Source organism: Eleutherodactylus coqui, chromosome 9 (assembly GCF_035609145.1).
Source record: "Eleutherodactylus coqui strain aEleCoq1 chromosome 9, aEleCoq1.hap1, whole genome shotgun sequence".
NCBI lineage: Eukaryota > Metazoa > Chordata > Amphibia > Anura > Eleutherodactylidae > Eleutherodactylus > Eleutherodactylus coqui.
In genome coordinates, this window is record NC_089845.1 from 146,216,313 (window position 1) to 146,243,686 (window position 27,374).

The 27,374-nt window shown below is 40.7% G+C and overlaps 1 protein-coding gene across 1 annotated transcript in view; it reads left to right on the forward strand.

Moving 5' to 3' along the window:
* The window catches only part of LOC136578489 (polyamine-modulated factor 1-binding protein 1-like), a 372,216-nt gene that overhangs the window by 98,215 nt on the left and 246,627 nt on the right, over positions 1-27,374 (forward strand). Inside the window, exons 13-14 of the mRNA XM_066578603.1 lie at positions 7,066-7,255; positions 12,598-12,751. Coding sequence (XP_066434700.1) covers positions 7,066-7,255; positions 12,598-12,751 — 344 coding nt within the window. The remainder of the gene's footprint in view (positions 1-7,065; positions 7,256-12,597; positions 12,752-27,374) is intronic.

Genomic DNA, 27,374 nt, shown 5'->3' on the forward strand with positions numbered 1-27,374 from the left:
CAGAGAGCCTTGTGTGAACACATCTTAAGCCATGGGGACTGTAATACGGAGCTGATGGAAATCTCTGGCTCTATTCTCACGGCTGGACTTTTCATTGCTGCTTTTTAAAAACACAGCATGTGCTATTTTTTATGTTTTTTGTTATTTTTTTTTGCTCCATGCTGCTTTTATTTTCTCTTGGCCAAATCTAGATCAGTATAGAACATAGAAACCATGCGGAGGCAAATAGTGAAGAAGTGCCGACGGCGTACAGTTGTAACGTCATCCGTAATACGGATGTATCGTCTGCAGTCGGCCTGAGGTCACTATCAGGCGAGCGGATTTTTACTCTCTTTTTGATCCGTGTTTTGCAGACTGTAATATGGAGCTGATGTCAATCTATGGATTTAGGCACATGGCCGTATTTTTTTGCGGCTGTGCTTTTATAAAACCGCAGTGTGACTTATATTTGTCCGTTTTTGCACATTGCGATTACGGGTCAGTATTTGCCCCGTAGAAAGTTAAACCCATGACGCCAAATACGGAAGCAAAAACAATGATAAAATGGTGATGATATGTGGTGCGGTGGCATCTGTAGCAGCTGGATAGCCTCAGCTACACACCAGCATATTGTAACATGTCTGTAACATAGTATATTAGGTTGAAAGGAGACCATGTCCATCCAGTTCAGCCTGTTTCCATCCGCCCTTGTTGCTCCAGAGGAAGGCAAAAAAAAAAAAATGGGGCAGAAGCCGATTTAGCCCTTTTGGGGGAAAAAAAACAAAATGCTTCCCGACTTTATAAAGGCAGTCAGAATAATCCCTGGATCCGTAATCTAGACGGGTTACAGAGGGCATCGCAGCCGTATGTCCTCAGTACGTCGTCAGTGTTTGCCTCCATATTTTTTTTGATTTTCTACTGATCTGTATTTACTCAATAGAGAAGAATAGCAATAGGAAGGCAAATGCAGGAAAAGTGGGTCATGCTGCGTTTAAATAAAAAACAGCCGTGACAAATAAGACCGAGGATTTACATCATCTCCGTATTACGGTCTGCAAAACACGGGCCAAATATAGAGCCAACATATGCAAGTCTGAAAGTGGCTTCACTCTGTAACTTCTAGTGATGCAACAATGAAACAGTTACATGACAAATTCAACTCTGCTGTTCCGTTGTATATATCCACATAAGCTGCACAGTTTTTAGTGATATTTTTGCAGGGGTTAATCCACCTTCCTCAAGGGTTATGGAAAACTATCCATCCATTCGGTATAGATGTCTATATAGACAGCTATACTACATGAGGGATGGAGATACATATATATATAAATTATTAGTTGTATGAGGGATGAGAACACGTGTATATGTGTGTGTGTGTATGTATGTATGTGTGTGTGTATATATATATATATATATATATATATATATGTGTAAATATATGTATATGTGTGTGTGTGTATATATATATATATATATATATATATATATGTGTATATATATATATATATATATATATATGTGTGTGTAGATAGATAGTGTATGTATATGTAAACATATGTTCATTGCAGATCAGGTAGAAACAGCACCGGTCCCCTACGTCATGCTACTAGCAGTATACATCAAAGAACAAGCTCTGTTTCAGTAGGCCGTGTGTCTTAAGATCTACATAGTCTGCATGCCGTCTGTATTTCCATGCCTTATACAAGGATGTGCAATAAAGATGATAATACGGATAGTAACTAAAGTCCCATAAAATGACCGCCGTCCTTGCCCGATCCCCCGCTGTCGCTTTGCCCACACGACAAACAGTAGTGATATTTCTCGCACATCTGGATAACATTAAAGGAAAAGAAAAACAATTGCCGAACATTTAATCCAAACCCTTTTCACAAGTTGTTGTGTAAGATACGGGGCGCTTATATCTGCCTTCAAATGGCGCGTTTTCTCCATCGCCACAAAGACTGTTAATTCACAGTAAATAACTCTCCCCGCCTGTCATACTTTCGGATCTGCCGTGAAATGAAATCCCACAACGAGATCCAGCCGCACACCTTTGCTGTCAGCCCTGTCTCCGCGCCTGTCACATGACTGCAATTGCTTCCTCGCCGCTTCTCCCTGCGTACAGTCTTAGGCAGGATGACACCGGGATCTAATCACAGCTGACGACTTTAAAGTTTCCAGCTCAACCCCTCCGTATAGAATGGTAAAGAGCATTACATCGTCCTACATCAGCCTTGCCTATACGGACGCCGCCGTACGTGCGTCACATCTGGACGTTCTTAATCGCTCTTATACGTTCCGCCATTCATTAAAAATATATATCCTCGTGCCCAAAAATTTCTGTATTCAAACAGCTTCTTCATAGATGTGGCTTAAAAAAAAAGAAAAAAAAAACCTCTTGCGCCGCTGACAATGGGAAACAATGTTCATGTAAATACAAAAAAAAAAAAAAGCACAAGCCGAAAAGGCTCGATGTCCTCTAGTCAAATATTAATGAAGTCATTGGGAATGTTATAGACAGACAATGTCAGCACCTTCATTTTCCACTTCCCTATTCACAGACTGGCCAGATACTTGATTCTAGATAAAACCCCTAGAGGTCTGCTGCAAATTCTTTTTCAATACAACCAGATCATTGCAGATAATTGTATTACACGGGGTATTGATCCGAAATCGCCGTTCACCGGAAAACTGTGTGAGTGTGTATATATATACAGTATGTGTATTTATAGAGGGGTGTACAGCAGCAAGGAGCGCAGTTTATCGTCGGCACATTTATATGTGTGTGATTCACCTGTACCGAAAAAAAAAAGGCAAGGTGGAAACATCAGAGAAATTACCACTTTACAAGAATCTATTGATCACTTTAAATCAAAGAGGTATGTTTGACATGAGATTACCTGCCAGTTTGAACATTAGGTACACTATGTTATAGCTCGGGGCAGTTGTAAGTCTGCCAAAGGGATTGTAAATAAAGCATGCAGCTGCTAGTGCCTCTGGCCTGGGATCAACTAGAGCTCAAGACCAGGGCATAGGTAAACGTACACTCCTTTAACCCTTCCCAACCTGCACATGCATTTACACCCCACTTTTTACCTGAATGGGATTTTTTTTTTTTTTGCGTTTTCCGGAAATACCCTTCATACAGTACTACAAAAATGTGTTTATTTTCCGATTTGGTTTATTTTTGCACCGCTGGTGTATTTTATTGGACATATGTTATATACATATACACACATAAATATCCCGAACAAATGTAGCAAAGCTGATTCGTATGTGGATACAATAGTATCGGGTAAGCCTCTGTGAAACACAAATTCGGCTCTGCTACTGCCGTACAAGGCCACGCGTTTCGTAACTCGTGCGTAATACGGATGCGTATTACAGGCGTGCTCCAGGCGACGGTGTTTTTTTTTTGCCCCCCGTACTCTTATTTTCCACTGGGCAAATGCAGATCGTTATTTGCCCGGTAGAAAATAATAGTAATATGAAGGCAAACACACAAAAATTAGGTTTTTTTTGTTTTTTTTTCAACGGCAGTGCAAAATATGGCCATGTCAATAGATTTATACGGCCCGCAAAACACGGTCTGAATGCGACCTACATGTAAGTATCTGGATTGTGTGTTAGGAAGGGATTTTATTTGTCTCGAAATTTATATTATATATATATATTTATTTATTTTTTTTTGGAATGGTGAATCGTTACACATTTTAGAGTACATTCACACAGGCGTTTTTTTTTTTTTGTTTTTTTTTATCCAGTCCTGCAAAATCGGACTGATTTTCTTGGGACATTTATGACATTTGTCAGATTTTTTTTCTTTTCATCAGTTGTGCATCCAATTTTTACACATATTTAAAAAACAAGCAACAACAAAAAAAAAAGGCATTATGAACTCTTCACACTTCCTGATACACAATTTTTTTTTTTCTCTTTTAACGTTTTCTTGGTTGCATGCGATGTTAAAAAAGGATGGCAATCCCAGCAAGCTTGCGCAATCTGCTCCTCTAAACACACCCATAGACCGAAAATTGCAACAAAATGGGACACGCTGTGATTTTTCTTTTTTTTTTTTTTCCTCGCTCTGGCTGTCCGTTTAAAAAAAAATCGCAGGTGTGACTTTAACTATTTGCAATATTTTTGTCTGACTTGGTCAGATTTTTATGGCCAGAAAAACGGACAGAAAAGTCGTTTGTGTGAACATTCCCTTAGAAACGGTCGCCATTCGCTCTTCAGATTCCGTAGTTTTTTTTAAAACCTGGTTGACTTGTAAATATAAATGTCGGTGTGTGTGATCGGGGGTTTGGGGACCCCGTAGATGCTTTTCATGTGTGCTAGACTTTGTGTTTTGAATTATGGCCGGAATGGTAAATAAAAATGCCTGCTGTATATATGTAGCTGGTTTGTATATAGAGATACAATGTAATAAGCGGATATTGATACATATCTCAGCCGCAGGATCGTCTTAAAGGAATTCTTCTTAAAGGGCAGTAGATGCCTTTTTCTTTCCCCCTGCCCCTATCCTGCACACCACATGCTCTGGCCTTCTATCACTATCTGGTAAATGGAGTTTGGCCGGAGTACAGTCTAATTTCCCTAATTCAGCCCCGCACACTTATGCCTCTTATACCTACGCCTCTATAATATCCTGTTGTGAAATCCAGGAAAAGAGATTGCTTTTTTTTTAAGGTATGGAGCTGGATGTTTCCTCCATAAGCTGATACACACCTGGGAAAGGGAACAGAATGTTGCCTCATCTAAAACATTCGAGGCTTGACACTTACAAAGCCAAAAACATTGCTTTAGTGGTGGAGGGAGAAAAAAAAAGCTGATTTACTGTGTGATTACATTTCCTTTATTGGGTAATGGCAGCACTCTCCCCCCCCTCTCCCCTTTCCCCCTTAGTGAGATTTTGTTTTACAGCCTGGAGGGTTTATCTTAGATTTTGAAAGGAGTCTCACTTGAAGTTGTTCATTAGATTGCGTCCGTATTTCAACACGTGTTGAAATTATTAAACGTTCCACTCATTTGCTCAAAGAGATGCAGATGTACTGGGAACTTAACCCTTTAATGCCCAACACTAGACGGTTTGTGCAACACCATCTGCACGGTATCAGGCCTCATTTTATATATTTATAATTACACACACTACACATTTTATAATACATATATATACATACATTTTATATGTGTGTGTGTATATATATATATTTATATATATATATATATATATATATATATATATATATATATATATATATATATATACACACACACACACACACACTTTAAATTTGACCTATACTTTTTTGGGTGGGTATGGCTTGACTACACAGATTTTTTTTAATGTTTTTCTTTTCAGCAGCACGTGAGGGACCTGCTGCAGAGGCTCTTCGTGCCAATATGCATATAGGCCGTTAATTGAGCAGTAACGTGAACAAATGACGCACTGCTCCGTTGGTGCATATATTAAATGTCACCATTGTCATATGCTAATTGTGGAAATAAACAGGTTTAATGATTAAGGAATTAAGATAATTGAGCTGATTAATTAATTCTGACAGTCCAGCGCATAATTGTCAACTGAGGTGATAAATTGGTAGGAAATACATTCGTTTTCTTACATTTCCCTGAAAAATATCCGGCCAATCTTAGTACTCACAGATATTGATTTTTAGTTTCTTGTCCCTGCAAAAAAAAATAAAAAAATTAAGGAATAATCTCATTTTTTTTTTTTGCCAATCCCAAATTTCTACTTTTCTTTGCAGGGGGTATAGTAACCTTTTTGTGCGCCCATTGATACAACTTTTATTAATATGCGATTTAGCAGAGCAAATCCTGATTCTGTCTAACATGGCGTGCGGTATAAGGGTCGAACAAAAGTTTTTGCAATCTCCACCGATGCTGTTGGTATACATCTAAACCCTCGTGTGATTGGGGATGCCACATGATAAGTCTTGAAGATACATAGAGTGTGCTACTGTTCACCAGCAAATGTTGGAGATATCTAGCTATATGATATCCACCTTTTGCAAGACAGATGATGATAATTCACTGAGTTAAGATGCTTGTCTCACGCCTTCGGGCAAGTTGAGGAAAAAAGAAGTGCAAGGCTTTTTTGGATCAATATCAAAGTGTTTAGCACATTCCTACTGCATGTTAGTCCGGCGATGCTACACTTCATTCTTCATATTTCTTGCAATTGCAATTAATTGTCATTTGTAATACAGTAACAGTGTGTAAGTGTAAAAAGTAGATGCGTATATGGTGTATTTTTTTTTTTAGAAACCTTTGTTTTACATGCATTTTATGCTATTTTTATATTTTTGTGCGTAAATGTATGTATATATGTATGTGTGTGTATATATGTGTTTGTGTGTGTGTATATATATATTTATACACTCATATAAAAGTATTTGCTGTTTTATTTGTATTTGCGATTTTTAATTAAGCCACCTTTCTCGAAGGAACAGCCAATATTTGTTTTTTGATGGACAGAAAGTATTTTATTCAAATTGTCTTCACATATCATTTTGGACTGCGGTCAACAAAGAACAAAGGGAAATGTCTTTGTCTTAAAATCGCTTATTTTTTTCCAGCAAAAAAAAAAAAAAAAAAAGCCCTACTAGTGTCTCCTTTTATTCATTCTTGATCTGGTAGCAGAGCGCCATCTATTGGTTGACCTTGAAATCACTTAGAATGCTTTAGAGCAACATAGTAATACATTTATAGTGCTGCTAGTCACTGAATAATCAAATAAATGTGCGCTGCGCTTTATTTTTCGGATTCGAGAGCGAACCGTACTATATCTTATTTATTTTATTTCTTTCCCCAATGAATGTATTTAATCTGTAATGTTGCTATTAACGGGCGGTCAGATTGGGTGGCAGGCGAATAGTTAAACACAGTTACATATGGAGAAGTGCATGTTTCCTTTTTTTTTTATAGGAGTAGTAAAAGTCTTCAAATGTGTTCTTTTTTATTATTTAGATTGAAGGAAAAAGTAAAGCTTAAAGAACGAGATGGTTTTATATTTGTTTTCTGTGTCTACAGCAGATTGACATTTTTTTTGGTATCTTTTAGCCCAAGAACTTGCCAGTCAAGAAGAAAAACTTCTTCTCCTAGAATCCAGCTTGAAAGCAACTCAAGAGCAGCTAAGTGAGCAAATAGCTGAAACCGTTCGCCAGGAACAGACTAGCAGAAAATCCCAGACAGACCTGAAGACCCTTAAAGAACACCTCGTAGCTTCCGAACAAGAAAATAGTGAATACAAGTGAGTGACTACTCATCACCTCCTAAAGTAGACGGCATCCCCGAGACATTCTGCGCTTGCAATGACTTGTGTATGTCGCTGTACCGCTATTGCGTCTTTTATGTGTGTATTTAATATATATGTGTGTATATGTGTGTGTGTGTATGTATATATATATAATATATATATATATAGTTTTCTTCTTTTCTGTACACAATCGTAGGGATTGTATTCCCGTATGTCGGAGGACCGTAGAGTAGAAGGTGTCAGCATTCTTTTTAGAAGTCTACAAATGGCAGAGAGGTGGGGGTGAAGGTCTTAATTTTCCAATGCTGGAGAGTACAAAGGTTACATATGGCTCTTGTTGTTTCCTCGTCTTTGTCAAAGTAGCTGATTTGAAGCAAGATGGTACCAAATTATACTTGAATGTTCTGATTACGTTGCTTTCCTGTTACCATATTTAAGGAGGACTGCAAAGAATAACGCACACCGAATAGTATCATTAGCCAGGACTTTGCAAACAGGCTAAAAGGCCTCTGGCTCGCTGCTGGGTGGCTTCGTCGAGTACTTAGAGCCAATTCCAGTTCTTCTTATTTAGATGTATGAATAAGTATTCTTATCCAAAACTACAACGTACGAGCGCTCGCAGAGTAGACAGCAATGAGTTAATTCCTTATTTCTGGAATCAGTACTTTACAGATGTTGAAAATCATTGCTCGCCATTTAACCCTTTGGATCTGGACTGGTGGTGCATTTAATAGCCCCCTGAGCTAAGCTAATGTAACTTACCTGCCGTTCTATGAGAAAAAAAAAACACCACAGATGACATGCTGTGGGATCACCAAATGACAGGCTCGGCTCTGCTGCATATGTAATTTCAGGTAAATTTTATTTGGGCCCATGAAATCCCCGTGACTGACACAGTGTTTGAATTTTGGCTGTTCTGCTTTTGTTTCCTGATGTAAAAAGCTGTCACAATCACTTGTCAGATTCATATGTCTCTGTGCTGCCACCACTTTAATGGAATCCTCTCGGTAGAAGACTACTCCTGGATTTTAAACATTTTTGCAGACTTTTTTTTTGGTTCACCCCCTTCCCCTTTTTTTTTTATATGTTCATACTGAAAAATAACCGGATACCTTGCTAAAATACTACAAAAGTTTCCGCAAGCTCCAGAACTGACCTGGAAGTTCTGCATTTCAGCTATAGGTGCAGATTAGATTTTGTTTCATTTAATTGCAAGGAAGGAGCGACGCCTTATGTAGCCGTAACATGTTGGGGGGTGGGGGTGTTGTTGTGCAACAGGTAGTGTTGGTCGAGTGAATACAACCTAGGTCATGCGTTTTGTAGAACACTTAAACCTAAGCCGTGCGGCTATTCTTTTCAGTATCTGCAAAGTATTTGAAGCTCACCCCCTGCTGTGGGGATGGTGGCATACCTTTTTGTATGTTCCATCATTCTTCAGCCCTGTAGTGGGTCATGTATGTAATACGATGCATTCAGTATGTTCAGCACTGCAGTGGATTTGGGTACAGGATCCTTTATTTTTTAAGTTTTCTTAACAATCTATCATGAAATTGTTCCTAAAACAAGTGATAATGAGTAACCCCATGTAGCATTGACCTGTCCGTGGACATCATGGTACCATTTCTAAAAGAAAAATAGGAACAAACTAAATATTTTTTCTTCTTTTCTGCTTGTAAATTAATATTAGAGATTGAGTTCTTGTGACATTTACAGAAGTTCCCATTTTATTACATGTTTTTTTTCTGTAAGTTGCACTGCATTCCTAATGAGCAGTCCGGCACATGTAGCAGAGAGCGAGGCCAGATTCCTAGCACAGACCTGCTCCATGTAAAATACTTGTCCGAGGCTTCTAGTGGGTGGCTGGAAATCGTAATAATTTGTTGCATCGATTTTTGTGCGGCTGTGCAGCTGAGGTCCCCAGTGAATAGATAGGAATAGACATTTTATTGATTTGCTTTTCATAGTTATATTTGCAAGGCTCCATTGCAAAATAATTTGGAATTTTAAACTCTGAACCGAGACATTATGAAAATGTGATTTTTTTTTTTTCTGCCTAATCTTATACAGGTGGCACATTTACATATTACCTGATAACTTGTATGTGGAAATTAGATTCTATCTATCTATCTATCTATCTATCTATCTATCTATCTATCTATCTATCTATCTATCTATCTATCTATCTATCTATCTATCTATCTTGTATCTATCTATCTATCTATCCCATATCTATCTATCTATCCCATATCTATCTATCTATCCCATATCTATCTATCTATCCCATATCTATCTATCTATCCCATATCTATCTATCTATCCCATATCTATCTATCTATCCCATATCTATCTATCTATCCCATATCTATCTCATATCTATCTCATATCTATCTCATATCTATCTATCTATCTATCCATATCTAACTATTCATATCTACATCACATCTAATATCTATCATATCTAAATCATATCTATATCATATCCATAATATCTAATATCTATTTATCTAATATCTATCTCATATCTATCTAATGAATATATATATATATATATATATATATATCTAATATCTATCTATCTATCTATCTAATATCTATCTAATATCTCTCTCTCTCTCTCTCTCTCTCTCTCTCTCTCTCTCTCTCATATCTATCTATCTCCTATCTATCTATATATCTATCTCATATCTATCTAGCTCATATATATCTATCTAATATATATCTAATATATATCTATCTATCTATAGCCCCTATCTATCTATCTATCTATCTATCTATCTATCTATCTATCTATCTATCTATCTATCTATCTATCTCTCTCTCTCTCTCTCTCTCTCTCTCTCTCTCTCTCTCTCTCTCTCTCTCTCTCATCTATCTCTCTATCTCTCTCTCTCTCTCTATCTCTCTCTCTCTCATCTATCTCTCTATCTCTCTCTCTCTCATCTATCTCTCTATCTCTCATCTCTCTCATCTCTCTCTCTCTCTCTCTCTCTCTCATCTATCTCTCTATCTCTCTCTCTCTCTCTCTCTCTATCTCTCTCTCTCTCATCTATCTCTCTATCTCTCTCTCTCTCATCTATCTCTCTATCTCTCATCTCTCTCATCTATCTCTCTCTCTCTCTCTCTCTCATCTATCTCTCTATCTCTCTCTCTCTCATCTCTCTCTCTCTCATATCCATCTCTCTCTCATATCCATCTCTCTCTCATATCCATCTCTCTCTCATATCCATCTCTCTCTCTCATATCCATCTCTCTCTCATATCCATCTCTCTCTCATATCTCTCTCATATCTCTCTCATATCTCTCTCATATCTCTCTCATCTCTCTCTCATATCTCTCTCATATCTCTCTCATATCTCTCTCATATCTCTCTCATATCTCTCTCATATCTCTCTCATATCTATCTCATATCTATCTCATATCTCTCGATCTATCTATCTATCTCATATCTATCTATATCCTTTTTTTTCTAATCCATGATCAATATTTCTCTTATTGTAGATATTTCTGTATTTATAACTTTTTATTTGTAACAATGTGATTTAACCTATTTTAGTTTATATTTTCCGTGACATTAAGTTTTATAATAAGGCAATCTTGCCTTTGAGCTTGCTGTTTAACAGGATTAAGTTTTCTTGAAGTAGCCTTATATAATCCGACTATTTTTATGGGCACTTTGTGTCCAGAGCTGCTTTATGTGCTCAAGATGCACTTGAAGTCAGTAAACTTATGGGTAAAATCCAATTGATATGGTAAGTTTCAAGATGAGGATAAAATAGAAATAATCTCAATTGTTGCGGGAGGGTTAAAGTGACGAATTTTATATTAAACTCTATTTTTTTATGTCTTTATCTGGTTGCTCTGTGTATTTAATCAAAACACCAATTACACCAAACCTGTCTCTGATTAAAAAAAGTGAGGTATCCATTGCAACCAATCAGGGGCCGTGTTTCATTTTTGAAGTACAGTTTGGAAAACAAAAGCGGGGATACCTATTGACTTCTCCTCCTTTGGTTGTTTGTTGGAGGCTTCTTCACTGACATTTATGGGGGGTTGTCTCTTATATATAAACCCTCTTAAAACAGGAGGGGACCCAGCGATCAGCTGATTACTGCAAATCTTGCTTTCCTGTTGTCATCACCGGGGTAAATAACATGTGGCCAGCTATAGTATTTCCCCTGCAGCAGCTACAGTTCTAGATAGGTAACGGTAGATGGTGGCCATTCAAGTGGTCTGGATGGGCCAGGTTGGCCGGAGCAATAGCAGCTTTCTGCTCTGGCTCATAGAGATGAGTCTTGCCGAGCCCACTGCGACTCGTAAAGGGGACTCTAATAAGAAGGGTCTCGACAGTAATGACCATATGCCCTATGGGCATGTCCGTAATGCTAACTGGGATATTTTGGATCAAGTTTGCCTCTTAAAGGGGTTGTCCTATATAATAAGAATGGTCAGATAGTATGAAACTGTTAAACAGGAGAAAACCTATAAATCACCTTTGAAGTGTCTTGCCGCCGATCCAGTGGCGGAAGGTCCTACCGTAATCACATTCACCGTTCACATGACTGCTGCTGCCAATCACAGGCCTCAGTAGTCATATGAACTGCACATGACCTCCGCAGGAGCTTCCAGGGCGGAGACCAGACCGCCGGCTTGGAGCTGCCAGACACTTAGAAGGTGATTCAGTGTTTTTTCTTTGTCCTACACAGTTCCCTGCCCTCTAGCCGCTTTTTTTAAAAAAATTCAGAAAATCCCTTTACTGGACAGCAGTGACAATTATGGATTCGGCTCAGTAATTCGCATCCATATTTGCTAAGTTACATAGGGAAAGCACATAGAAAAATTAACCCATTGTGGGTAATATGAAATACAGAATTTATTTAGATTCTTCAAATATTCCAGTATCTTCCCAGTTCCATAGTAACTTGCTTCCTTGTAAACAATAGATTGCAGAAGTGATTTATAGTGTATATAAAGTAATCTCTCTCCCCTTCCGGCAACATTGCCTTTTGAAAAACATTAGTCCTTTTGTGCCATTCAGAATTGCATGTATAGACAATATATATTCATGACCTGTTTGTAAGCTTAGGTCTATTATGTATGGCTGATGTGTGATGGAATTATTAGGAAATCTTCTCAAGATGTTTACAGTCTTTGGCTATTCTGAAATAGAAATAAATAAGGGGCGAGAATACAAATGATGTTTTCTTCATATAACATACACAGCAGTGTTACCCATGACATTAAAACATGACTTGAATCAATACGGGACAGCACTGCTTAGTTCCATACTGTATATTAAATCCCAATCTTTGTATTTTCCCCCTTTTTTTTTCCTCCAGAGAAAGGCTTGAAATTGTGAAGGCTGAATTAACAACCTTAAAAGCACAGCACCAATTGACAGTTCAAGAAAGTCTTAAGCTTCAACAGTTCAATCACAAGTATGAGATTGAGAATGCCGCTGTCCGAGAGAATGCTCAAAATTTACAGCAGCAGGTAATCTAAGTGAGATATATATATATATATATATATATATATATATATATATATATATATATATATACATACATACATACATACATACACAGTACTGTGCAGATGTATTAGGTAAATGTGGAAATAATGCTGCAAAGTAAGAATTTTTTCACAAATAGGAGGTGGCAGATCTATTTTGCAATAGGACAGCAACCCCAAATATCCAGCCAATGTCATTAAGAACTATCTTCAGCCTAAAGAAGAACAAGGACTCCTGGAAGTGAAGATTTGGCCCCAGAGAGCCCTGGTCTCACATCATCCAGTGTCTCTGGGATTACATGAGGAGTCAGAAGGATTTGAGCAAGCTACATCCACAGAAGATCTGTGGTTAGTTCTCCAAGATGTTTGGAACAACCTTTCTGTCGAGTTCCTACAAAAACTGTTTGCAAGTGTCCCTAGAAGAATTGGTGCTGTTGTGAAGGCAAAGGGCGGTCACACCAAATATTGATTTGATTTAGATTTCTATTTTGTTCATTCCATTCTCATTTTGTTAATTGACTAAAAACTTTAACCCTTCGATTTTTGAGAGCATTCTTACTTTGCAGCATTGCTTCCACATGTGCCAAATGACCTTTGTACAGAAGTGTATGTATGAGTCGGTCTGTCTATCGATCTTGTATGTATCTATCTATCTTGTATCTATCTATCTCTATCTAATGTGTATCTATCTATCTCGTATCTATCTTGTAGCTTTCTATCTCGTGTCTGTCTGCCCCCTATCTATCTGTCTGTCTGTCTGTCTCCTATCTGTCTCCTATCTGTCTGTCTGTCCCCTATCTGTCTGTCTCTGTCGTCTGTCTCCTGTCTGTCTGTCTGTCTGTCTCCTATAAATCTGTCTGTCTCCTATAAATCTGTCTGTCTGTCTCCTATAAATCTGTCTGTCTGTCTCCTATAAATCTGTCTGTCTACTATAAATCTGGCTGGCTGGCTCATATCTGTCTGTCTCGTGCCTGTCTGTCTGCCTGTCTCATATCTGTCTGCCTGTCTCATATCTGTCTGCCTGTCTCATGTCTGTCTGCCTGTCTCATGTCTGTCTGCCTGTCTCATGTCTGTCTGCCTGTCTCATATTTGTCTGTCTGCCTGTCTCATATTTGTCTGTCTGCCTGTCTCATATTTGTCTGTCTGCCTGTCTCATATTTGTCTGCCTGTCTCATATTTGTCTGCCTGTCTCATATTTGTCTGCCTGTCTCATATTTGTCTGTCTGTCTCATATTTGTCTGTCTGTCTCCTATCTGTCTGTCTGTCTGTCTCCTATAAATCTGTCTCCTATAAATCTGTCTGGCTGGCTGGCTCATATCTGTCTGCCTGTCTCATATCTGTCTGCCTGTCTCATATCTGTCTGTCTATCTTTTGCCTAGAGGTCTTTTACTATTGAATAGTAGATCTCTATCAGGAATCCACACTGTGTTCTGATCATTAGTAATATGGGGGCCTAACGATACAGGTAACATTGCTGCCTTTTTTAATGGACTTCTCCTCTTATGGAAAGAGATTGTATTCTCAGTGCCAAGATTTGTTTCCTGCTTGCTGCTTTCAAGGACTGAGGTTCCAGGAGGAGTAGAGCATTTTCTGTCTTCATCTGTTGGTAACTGAGGCAGTAATGCAATTCAGAAGCACTTCAGCTCATTGACTGAACATGCTGTAGAGAGAATACCAGCCGGCGCACACTACACCAATATTCTGCTGCCAACTTTTGGGTTATTACGATTTATGCTGCAGATTTTGCACTGCCAATCTCACCCTCTCAGATAAGTGGTGTAAAATCTGTGGGAAATCCGCAGGTAACACATAAGATTTTGCGGTGGATTCAGCATATGTTTACCGCTGCATACAATTTGTCCCATGTGGGCATAGCATAAATGTGTGTTCCTATTACGATATCCACTGTCCAGAATAGAGAAGAGCCTCTCTGGCAGACCTGGCACATCCATGCATGGATAACTGTTCATTTCAATGGCTGCTACGTAATGCTCCAACCCCCCCACCACCACACACACCCGTATCGTGTAATCACGATGGTTAATACGTAGAAAGCACAAACTTGAAATGCGATGCAAATCTTGAGAATTTATTGGAAATGCTCTTGATGTATACAGTAGAGATTTAGACAACATTTTGGACCAGAGGCCTTTGCCAAGTTAGAGGAGGTAAGCACTAAGCCCAAAGATTGCCAAAAGATCTTCTTACGTTGGCCTTTGGTCCCAGACTGTATGCATGTACATTGGGAGCATTTCCAATAAAATCTCAACATTTCTTTGCAGTGTTTACTTAGAACATAAAGTGTTCTTTTTGCAGTAGTCCTCCGTATAGTAAAGCACACTCTACTGCGCTCTCCTATACAGTTGGAACTAAGGTATACTGCGTATACAGTCCCGGTGTGGGCCAAAGTGACACTTCTTGTATGGATTAATTTAACACACATGTCATGCGGGCAGCTTTTCCAGGTGTATGTGTTAAACATAGTGCTCAGACACGTGTGAAGCCGGTCCTGCAGGTATCAGTTGCACGTAAGGCTGGCTCCACACGGGGCTGATTTCCATCGGAATGTTCGCAGCGGGCATTCTACTGCAGATCAGCGGCGGAATGCCTGCCTCCAAACCCGCACAGTTTGATTCGGGTTTTGAAGCGAGTTTCATTGCTTCAAAACCCAAGCCAAATAGCTAGAGATGAGCGAACGTACTCAGTTCGGGTGTTTTTGGACCCGAGCACCGCTTTTTCCGAGTAACTGACTACTCGGACAAAAAGATTTGGGGGGTGCCGGGGGTGCGCGGGGGGTTGCAGAGGGGAGTTGGGGGGGGGGAGAGAGAGAGCTCCCCCCTGTTCCCCACTGCTACCCCCCACTCCACCACGCCGCCTGCCAAATCTTTTCGTCCGAGTAGTCAGTTACTCTGAAAAAGCGGTGCTCGGGTCCAAAAACACCCGAACCGAGTACGTTCGCTCATCTCTACAAACGGCTCATTGATAGTGCATGAACTCCGATCCGGACATGGCGATAAAATTGACATGCCAGGGATTTGAGTTCTGCAACGCAAGTCAATTTCCGCCCAGGTTTTGTGCGGGTTATTTCTGCAGCTGCAATTTTCAAAAACTCATCTACCTTGTTGCTACTGTAAATGCAGCGAGATGTCCGCGCGGATGGTCCGCACCGAAATTCCACGGCAATTCCACTCCATGTGAACCCCACCTACCGAACTGTAATATTTAATTAAATGAGTAAATAATTACTACTTTTTGTATTCCTGGCGTCCAGTGATATTTTGCTCATATCCCTTTGCTATTTATCCTTTTCTATTACTCTGTATTGCCGGGTCATGAATACAAGGCAGGGGAATATCCGGACGCAGGCAGGTATGAGGAATCCTAGCGATGCCCTATATTTTAAAATGTTTTCCGGTGGAAATGCATTCTATTTGCAGTTGAATATAAATGACCCGCGCAGACATGACGCCCAACCTGGGATATTGTAGAATTCCACCCTCTGTCCACACACTTTTGTTGGCTGCGTAAAACTAGTTTTTTTTTGTTTTCTTTTTACTATTTCGTTAATTTTCTTTTACTTTTTAGTTGTTCTTTTCGCCGAAATATTTTATTTCTCTATTTATTGCTCGAATTCCCTTTTTATTTTGGCAGTTAACCTATATCCTATTTTTAACACTGTGCATTCAGAGGCTCAAGGAGCAGTAATAATAGGAAGACTCAGAGCAGCGGTGATGAATATTTATTGCGCTATATAGTGATTGAACAAAAAAGGTCATTACCCAGCACCGGTTTGTACTCTCTCGGAATACAAATCGAGAACAACTTTGCTGGAGGATTTAAGTTAATTTTGCCATTACGCAGAGAAATTCTGAAATGATTGAACTAGCAAAACTGCATGCATTATTCTGTAACTAGGAATGCTTTATTAAAAAAATGCAGAAACAATTAGGAGAGAGAAGAGATTGAGCCATGCAAGGAAAATATAAATAAGTCGGAATTGAGATTGATTTCAACATAATGCTGTGTAGGAATTCCCGTCTATTGATTCGTTTTCGAGCCTGTGCGCGGAGCCTAAAAAGATAAAGTAAGCAAGGTCAGATAATCAAACCGTTTTTTAATAGTAAAAACAGCAACTGCCACTGTACACTATTAAAATAAATCCATAATACAAATTGCATTCGAGAAAAAGTGGATGAGGAGCTGATCTTCCTATTGAACCTTTCTACTGTTCAGTGACCACACTGGGTAAAGGATAGGTAAAGATGCCTGTAGGATCGATACTAAGTAAGATGTAACAAGGAATCGTTCAGAACATTAGAGGCTTACAAGGGAGCGGAAGAGTGGGGATGTCTGCTCCATACGTCACAAAGGGAGAAGCATTAACTCCTCCGAGCAGACCCCTCCTGCCCGTGTCTTCTTGCAAATTTTTTGTAACTTTTTTAGTATCCTCCGAAGTACCTTTCGCAGACCGTCTGCAGCTTCTGATGCAAATCTATGTACTAGCAAATGTGCAACGTGTTGCAGCGTGCATAGAATCGTCAAGCATTTCAGTTATTTAACATGTGGCAGTAGGATTATTGCGGTGGGGGCATAGGGTAATGCGTGTGAACAGACGCGTTAAACGGTCTTCTAATTGTTGAGGAGTGATGCATAAAGTTGCCTTTAAGTACTTTCATGACACAACAAGTGAACTGTTGCTAAATATCTTGCTTTTTGGATGCACTGAGGGATGGGTATAATATACGAGATATAAGATAATGTCATCGCTTGCCTTTTGGCTTTTAAAGGGGTTGTCCGGTTACAAGACAACACTTTCTCTATGTTCAGGTACTTTCCTGTCCTCAGCCCCCACGATCCAGCCCCTCCATCCTCTGGTGTGTGTTGTGGAGGATGATGTCAGCTGACCGCTGCAGCCAATTAGGCTGCAAGGTCCTTGTTCTGAACTCCTGGCATCATTGCGCCCAGGATGTGAGCACTGATGCCAGGAGTTTTGAATGATGATGATGCAGCCTCTGATTGGCTGCAGTGGTCAGGTGACAGCCGGGGGTATCATGCTCCACAACCAACGCAGGGACCACTGTGGGGCTGCAACGCTGGGTCATGTGGGATGAGGACAGGTAAGTACAGATCCTTTTGTTGCTTTAGCATAGTTGGGCACATGGAGCAAATGTTGTCTGGTAACCAAACAATCCCTTTAATTATTGCTATATGTCCATATCCGTTCTGTGCTTACAGACCACCTGTCAGTTTAACCCATTAAGGACCAGGCGCTGTAAATATACGGCGCCTGGTCCTGGGCTTAAAGCACCGCCGATAGTAAAATTATGGCAGTGCTTTAAGCCTCCTGACTCTGCAATCAATTAGAGGCAGGACAGGTTATCAGCTGTTAGTGACAGCTGATAACCTGGAGGAGATGGCAGGTGGGGTATTTAACCCTTCCTGCCTTTTCCTTCACCAAGTACACATGTGACCACCGGGGTTCCCTGCTACAGCAGAGCTGGAGCGTCAAACTAGACCCTGGGCAGCTCTGCCAGTGGTTAATGTCCCTACAGGGGTTGCTTTTCCCTGTAACTGGGGCTCCTATGGATGCGGCTGCTATGGATGCCCCAGCTACAAAGGGAAAGTGTCAAATAAAAAAGAAATGTAAAAAAATGAATGTCCCCCACAGGTCTTATATGATGTCATGGGGGACATAGATAGTAAAAAACATGATTACATACACAAATTAAACAAGATTACAGAATAAAACCACAACACATACATAAGAAAGAAAATAACACAAAGCAGACGCCAACAGAAACCGTCGCCGTATGCGCCCTGTAAACCAAAACCATTCATACTATGAATCAAAACGTCCGAAACAAATAGAGGAACCCATTCCCATATTTTATTTTAACCATAAATATACTAAATAAAAAAAAATAACTATCAATGTTAAAGAAAAACATTTTTTTTGCATTTTAGCCCCAATAAAACAGTGAAATAGATATTTAAAAAATCCCCCAATATGTCACGGAAAAAAAACGCAGTAAAAATAATTTTGGTAGCTAAACGAAACAAAATACGGCAGTAAAACCGCCACATGAGTAAAATTCCTAAAAGGTGTCTGGTCCTTAAGGTACAAAACTGCCTGGTCCTTAAGGGGTTAACCCATGGCCTATTTTGGGCTTAAGGATGCAGCGATTTTTGGCAGATTTTTATCTCTATTTTTCAAAAGCCATTACTTTTTTATTTTTCCGTCGACGCGGCCATATAAGGGCTTGTTCTTCGCGTGGCGAACTGTAGTTTTTATCGGTGCCATTTTTGGGTACATAGACTATATCGTAAAACTTTTATTATTTTTTTTATGATAGCAGGGAGAGAAAACGCATCAATTCTGACATAGATTTTTTTTTACAGCGTTAATCATGCAGCATAAATGACACAATCCATTTTTTCTGTGGGTCAGAACGGTTACAACGATACCAAAAATCTTTTTGTTTTTTAGGTTTTTCCCCTCTTCTGCAATAAAAACCCTTTTTTGAATATCTTTATTTTTATCTATATCGCTGCATTCAAAGTCCTGTAACTTTTTATTTTTCTATGTACGGAGCTCTGTGAGGACTTATTTTTTGTGAGACGAGCTGTGGTTTTTATTGGTACCATTTTGAGGAATATCCTTTTTTTCAATTAATTTTATTGCTTTTTTTGGGAGGCAAAATGCTAAAAATTAGCGTTTAGCGTTTTTAACGCTTTTTGCCATGCAGAACAAAAAGCACGTTCAAGTTATTGTACACGTCGTTATGGAAGCGTCGATACCAAATATGTGCCATTTTAGGTTTTTTTTGTTTTTTTTTTACCTTTTTCTATGCTAATATGCAAAAAAGCATAAAAAAGGTTTGTTTTTTTTACATTTTTCTTTTTTGTACATTTTTAATATCTTTTTTTACACCATCTATGGCCCTCTGGGGGACTTGCACTGCAGCACTGATGATCGCTGTGATAAGGCATGGAAGGAGTTCTGTCCTGCCATTCCTGATCGCTTATACAGCGATCATAGGCTCTGGCAACACAGGACGCCGGTATCTGGTGTCCTGTTGTTATGGCAACCAGTCGGGCTCCCTCAGTGAACCATTCCCATGCCGCGATCTACATAGATCGCAGCAGGGAAAGGGTTAATGGGGGGGGGGTGCAAATCTCCGACGTACCCCCGTTGCTGCAGCGGGAGACCGGCTATGACTGAAAGCCGGCTCCTGCTACAGGTTAGCGCAAGATCTGTCATCAGTACCCTGCTCCCATGACGTACCCTTACGTCATGGGGAGGGAAGGGGTTAAAGAACCTTTTCCATCTAAATATTTTATTACACTATGGAGCAGATTTACTGATATTATTTAGTAATTAGACTCTGCAAACTTAGACTTTGAAAGTTTTAGGCCATGTACACGGATTTCCTGTGCGTACTGTCTGCACGGAAAATCTGTAGCATTTACAAGAGCAGCAATGGGAGCAAGGTTTTAAAAATCTCGTTCACATGCTGCAGAAAAAAAATCCACAAAAAATCCAGGCAGAAATTGACATGCTGTATGGAATTGAGGGCCGCAGCATGTGAATTAGCTGCAGCAGATTTGCAGTGAGGATTTCACCTTTTCAAATGAAGGGGTGAAATCCGCAACAAAATGCAGAACAAATCTTGGCATTTTGACATGGAGTTTTCGCTGTCGACATAACCATAAAATGAGTCACATTTATCACTGTAGCTCTGTGAATCATATGATGAATTCTAAGACTGGCTACATGAACATTATACCAACTATGAGTTGGCTTAGTTTACAACAAAACTGCACCAATTTCTGCGCCAATTTTTGGTGCATGCTGTATCATTCGAGCCATGCCCCCTTTCTACAAAGGAACACTCCTTTGTCAGACATGGCAAAACAAGTGTCTGAAAGTGTCTAAAACACTTAGTAAATGTAGCACAGAGCATGTTCTAGAGTTTTCTGGTGCAAATTGTGCTAAAAACAGTGTTAAATTTTCAATAATAAATCCACCCTCATATCTTTAAATTAGGCCTCCAACTTTTGTCTTTAAGGACAAGACTATGTGCAAATTCATTTCATATTATCTTATTATGGTGAGAGCTCGGTGTCTGTGATATAGAGACTATTTTTTTTTTCTATCTACTACTATCTTGTTCTAGTATAGCTTCTTACTATCAGTGTAATTTAGTTTCTATGGTTATATCTAGTCTCATTGTTTCTCGGGGTCAGTGTTTCAGATAGGGTTTCTATTAGGTATATCAGAGGGTTACTTAGGGACAGTGGTGTCTGGTGTTAGGGTCAGTATCACAGATTAGGGAAAGACTTGGGAAAAGCTAGCATTAGGGTTAGATATTGACAAGTTGTCGGTTGGTGAGTTCCTAGACTTGCATTTGTGTTTCCTGTTGGGGTTAGTATGTACTTCATATATTTGTTCTGTCTACTATCTAGTTGTTATATATTTTGGCGCTACTATAAATCCTGGTCACATTAAAGTATTCGGGGACACTGTTCTGCTGTTTGATGTCCAACCCGTCTCGTTACAACGCTGGATTTCAACATACCTAATTCTAAGTTCAAAAAGGGACTGACAGCAACGTATTCCCCTCCTCCCATAAAGATAAACATGCATGGCTATAAAAGCATTCTACATATTACATTTTTAATATCAAGTGTTTTTATTATTTTTGTCCCTTGGTGAATTCCTTTTGTGTGCAACCTGCATTTTCAAGCACATCTTTTGTACTTTAATATCTTATCCCCCCCCCCCTCCCCTCGAATACACAAAAGACAGATGAAGTGTAATGTTATCATTCTCTCAGATGAGGCAAGGATTTTTTTCCCCCGATCAACAGGAATCAAGGGCATTCTAGAAAGTGTTAAATGTTTAACTTTCTATTTACAGCCAGCATAGTCAACAATTGTACATATTCCTCAACATCTGCCAAACCACAAACAGGCCTGGAATTGTATTCAGCTGTTTGCAGGCACACAGTCATTTGTTTTTGAAGCTACATTGAGAAAATCATTTGGAAGCTAATAATTTCTAAACCCTTCAGTATATTACAAGAATAATTTTTCTCCTGAAAATTGCAAATTTTTTTTTTTATAGACATTTTATAGCACTTAAAAAAAAATTGGTGGTGGTCTTATTTTTTAAGGAACTATTTCTATAAAGACATACTGGTCACTGTAGTACGCACGACAAGTTGACAATTCGTTTGCAGTTCACTTTTCAACTTTAGGGCACTGTTCTGCGCTCTAGCTCTTGACCTGAAGGTTGCCGGTTCGATCCCCACTTGGGTCAGGTTCACTCAAGGTTGACTCCGCCTTCCATCCTTCTGAAGTCAGTAAAATGAGTGGGGAGGGGGGCTGAAGATGACTGGGGAAGGCAATGGCAAGCCACGCTGCGAAAACGGTCTGCCAAGGAGTCAGTCATGACTCGGTGCTTGCACCAGGGGACTTTACCTTACCTTTCAACTTTGCTGTATAGGTTTGGGCATTCAATGACTTAAAGGGACACTAACTTTTCAGACAACTGTCTTATTAATCTTGTACTATACTTTCATTAAAAATCAAGTTTAAAGTGGTTGCCACTAGGGATCTCACTTCCATCTCCTCTGCAATACACTGTCTGTTGTTAGGTATTGAGCTTCTGGGATGCTGGGATGTTTTCTTAGCTGAAGTTGAGGGGATATCTTTACAAGCTGCTCCTATGCACTCACAGGCTGACAGATCTGTTAACACGTGGTCTATTTCTCCACATTATCTGCCTCTCCTGCTGTGTGCATGTAAATGCATTTCTTTGCGTTTACTAACCATTTAGCAAGAATGTTTCTGAATGCTTGATTTATACAATTGCCCTGGGAAAGCAGAGGGCCAGCATTTAAGTACTGCCTTCCTGTTGTTTAGACCAGAGACAGAGCAGTGCAGCATGGGAAGTGAGGGAAAGGAATTGCAGGACAGCGAACTACTGGCAGAATGCTAGGCTTACTACACACCCTCTGCTTGAAAGTGGACTGCAAACAGTAAGGCTAACTTCACATGGATGAGGGCGACATTGGGCCATGAATCACGCCCTGACATCGCCTTCGCCATCCATGTGAAGTCCCAGAGAATACGAGGTGTTTTTAAGCGAAAACAGCCTCACATCACTTTGAGAAGTTTCTCCCGTTATTTTCAATGGGAGACCTTGCATCGAGTGCACTTTGAACATAGTGTAATGTTGCCCCCAGCCCCATTGAAAACAATGGGCAGTGCGATGCAAGAGCACGCACAAGATAGAACATGCTGCAATTTGTCTCCTGCATTATGGTGCCATGTCGGGAAAAAAAATCGCTCGTGTATGACCCCATTCAAAATAATGGGGTTCATATTTGTGCGAAATTTGTGCATCTCGCGTGATTTTCTTGCCCTTGTGAAGCCGTCTAAGGCAGGGGTCCCCAACCACCGGGCCGCGGACCGGGGCCCGGGCCGTTGGGTGGTTAGTGCCGGTCCGCGGCACCGCCGGGAACTTTTGCTCTAAACACAAGGCCCGCGGCCCGAATACGGCCCGCTGCCTTGTACTATGTGGCCCGCGGCGTGCCGACGCCGCTGACCACTGAAGCGATTACCAGCGGGGGCGCCGCAGCTCCCCGCTGGTAATCGCGCTGTTGCCGGCTCACACACTTACGTCTGTGCAGCCAGATTCCCCTCCCTGAGTCCCCGGGGGGGGCTGCCTATTACTGGGGGGGGGGGCTGCCTATTACTGGGGGTGGGGTGGAGGCTACTTATTACAGGGGAAGGGGCTGCCTATTACTGGGGGGGGGGGGTAGTTATTACAGGGGAAGGGCCTGCCTATTACTGGGGGGGCTGGTTATTACTGGGGGTGGGGGCTACTTATTACAGGGGAAGGAGCTGCCTATTACTGGGGGGGCTGGTTATTACGGAGGGGGGGTGCCTATTACGGGGGGGGGGGCTGCCTATTACTGGGGGGGTTGGTTATTACTGGGGGGGACCTGCTTATTACTAGAGGGGGCTGCTTATTACTGGGGGGGGGACCTGCTTATTACTAGGGGGGCTACTTATTACAGGGGAAGGGGCTGCTTATCACTGGGGGGGCTACTTATTACAGGGGAAGGGGCTGCCTATTAGGGGTCTGCTTATTACGGGGGTGGGGGCTGCTTATTACTAGGGGGGCTGCTTATTACTGGGGGGAGGCTACTTATTACAGGGGAAGGGGCTGCCTATTACGGGGGGGGCTGCCTATTACTTGGGGGGGCTGCCTATTACTGGGGGTGGGGCGCTGCCTATTACTGGGGGGGGGGGGCTGCTTATTACTGGGGGGGCTGCTTATTACTGGAGGGGGACCTGCTTATTACTGGGGTGGGGGCTACTTATTACAGGGGGAGAGGCTGCTAATTACTGAGGGATGGGGGCTGTCTATTACTGGGGGGGAGTTAAATTATATGCTGCCCTATGTGTGTGCTGGGGGGGGGGTAGATTATATACTGCCCTATGTGTGTACTGCCAGGACATTCTAAATGTCATAATTAAATAAGAGTGCACTAAACTCCAACCCCCTTCGTAACCCCGCCCCCTATAACCAAAGCCCCGCCCATGTCCCGCCCAACCCTGCCGGGCCTTGTAAAAATAGTCTTGCTTGAAGCCGATCCCTGGTGCCAAAAAGGTTGGGGACCACTGGTCTAAGGCAGCAGAAAAATGGCGACGACCATCTGCAAATCAGTTCTCACAGACATGAAACCGTGTGCAAACAGCAGCACATGAGTGGGTAAGGAGAACCTGTTAGATTATGGAAAATGTGTTGAAAACTCAGATACACTTTAATGATGACTCCGATGTCGTGTTGTAATTAGGGGCCTTCTTTACAAGCCAGTTCTCAGCACAATGTAACAAGTTTGTTTCATTTTCTTTTACACAGGATGAGAATTGGCATATTCGTCACCATAGGTGGTGCAGATCTCTGTGTTCGCGTGGGGAGAGGTACCTATGGCGAACACGCATGTTTGTGATCAATCGATGAGCGTTCAGTCATTCACCGGCTGATTGTTGGTCCCTTTATGCATCACGATTGTCCAGCAAATGAGCCTTTGGAAGAACATTTGAGCCCGGTAATCGACCCATATAAAAGAACCTTAACCCTTTCCAATCCACTGTCTGACCTCTGAAAACATTATGATTTAAGGCTATACAGCTCCGATGTTGGAAGACGTCCGTCTGGGTTCTCTTACTGTATATTGCCAGCCTCTCTGCTGTCTGAGCCTATCCAACGTGTCACCTCATGCAGTACTGGCTTTAGCCAGCATATAGCGCTGTTGTATAACGGCAGAAAAAGAGTAAGGTCCCTAGGAAAACCAGGATACAAATTGGATTGGAAAGGGTTAAGGTAGTACTGTACAAACAAATCATCCCTCCTATTCTTCGCTGGCTTCAAAGCCTGCACCATTTGGCGCGGGGTAGAAGTTTCTTTCAGCCTGTAATCTGTTGTGAAAATCTCTCCCCACAGAGAGAAGAGAGCCCGCAGCGACACAGTTGACAGGCCGCAGATTTGAATTCTGCGCTGCATGTCCGTTTTCGTGCGGCTTGTCCGCAGCATGTGAACAAGATTTTTACAAATCTCCTCCACTTTGCTGCTTAGTCTTGGGTTTAAAAATACCGGCAGAATTTTCATGCGGACAGTCCGCACAGAAATTCCGTGGCAATTCGGCCCGGTGTAAACCCAATCTTAAAGCTATGAGATAAAAATATGTAAATACATTGGGGCAGATTTAATAATACAGTCTGAGGCCGCTTTCAGACGAGCAGAGTTTAGCGCCATATTACATCCGTGTTGGGGAGACCGTAATACAGAACTAATGTTAATCTTCAGTGTATAGCGCTAACTAGTTACTTCGTGTATTTGCTCCGTATTTGTATTGTTTTCTATCAGTAATTGCCTGATAGAAAATAGTAAAAATATCAATGAAAAATTGATTACATTCGAGTGTGATTTCTTTTGAAAGGCTCGTATGCTTGTCTATAACCGTCCCAAGGCCGCTCTCACACAAGCGTCTGTAAGAACGCTGCGGTTTACAGCGTTTTTGAGAATTTGCCTGTTTATTTACTCCATATTTTGTGCAAAGCGAACAATTTTATATCCCTCCTGGTTGCAATGTAACAGCGTTAACAGCACTGTGCACAGCGTTCTTAGCGCACACCGTTTATTTCAGCGGCTCTGCTGGATGACAGCCTTCACATTGTCTGGTCTGACTTTATACTACCTTTTAGTTGGTTTACTTTGTTAGACTAGCTGATATACCAGGCTTCGTCCGAGTTAATTTGGTACTGGTGTTTATGTGGTGTTCACACGGAAAATCTTATGAAGTCGTGGTTACTTTAGAGATACCGAGGAAAAGCATATGTTCACCATTTTGCATGGTTCTTTACGTTACCCAGGAAACACCACGGGAGGTAACCATGCGACGTTTCCTTTATATAAAATGACATCAGGAAGTGAGAGAATTAGATGACGTATGTAAAATGTGGACACTAATTCTTTTGTGCTTAGAATTGAATAATCGAGTTGGAACCCATTAACTTTTCCAATTTATGACATAATCAATGCCTGTGCCAAATTTCAAGTTTCTATGACATCGGGAAGTGAAAGAATTAGATTCCGTACGTAAAATTTGGACGCTTATTCTTTGGCGCTTAGAATTGAATAATCGAGTTGGGACCCATTAGCTTTTCCTATTTATGACACAATCAATGCCCGTGCCAAATCTCAAGTTTCTATTACACCAAGAAGTGAGAGAATTAGATTTCGTACGTAAAATGTGGACGCTAATTCTTTTGCGCATAGAATTGAATAATCGAGTTGGGACCTATTAACTTTTCCTATTTATGACATAATCAATGCTCGTGAAAATTTTAAGTTTCTATGACATTGGGAAGTGAGAGATTTAGATTACGTACGTAAAATTTGGACACTAATTATTTTGCACTAGAATTAAATAATCAAGTTGGGACCTCTTTACTTTTCCTCTTTTGGACATAATCTATGCTCTTACCAAATTTCATGTTTCTACGACATCGGGAAGTTGGAGAATTATTAGTCAGTCAGTCAGTGAGGGCTTTCGTCTTTATATATATAGATTTGGCGCAATTTTCGGTACACAAGCTGGATCCCTATTCCTGCAAAGTCATTTTTCTGACGTATTGAAAAAAAGTGTCTGGAAGTATGTAAAACACCTCATTAACGAGGTACAAAGCATATGAGACAATTTTATGGTGCCTTTTCAGTAGTAAATCTGACCCATTAGTTCTGCCCACGCTTTAAGAGGTTATCTGACCTTTAAAGATTATGTCTCCGTACTTGTATTATGGCCGAAGGAGACACACACTAATATGTGTCCATTAACCAAGATGCTCCTTTCTGATTGTCAGTCACATGACCACCACTGGTCACATGATCCTCTCCTCTTTCTGTCTACATAAAATACATTGTATTCACTGACCTCTGCACAGCGACACGCCTTTTTTTATCGCTCTGGACGGTCAGCGCTGCGGTCCATAAAATCTTGCCAATAAGAGGTCATCGGTCAGCCTTGCA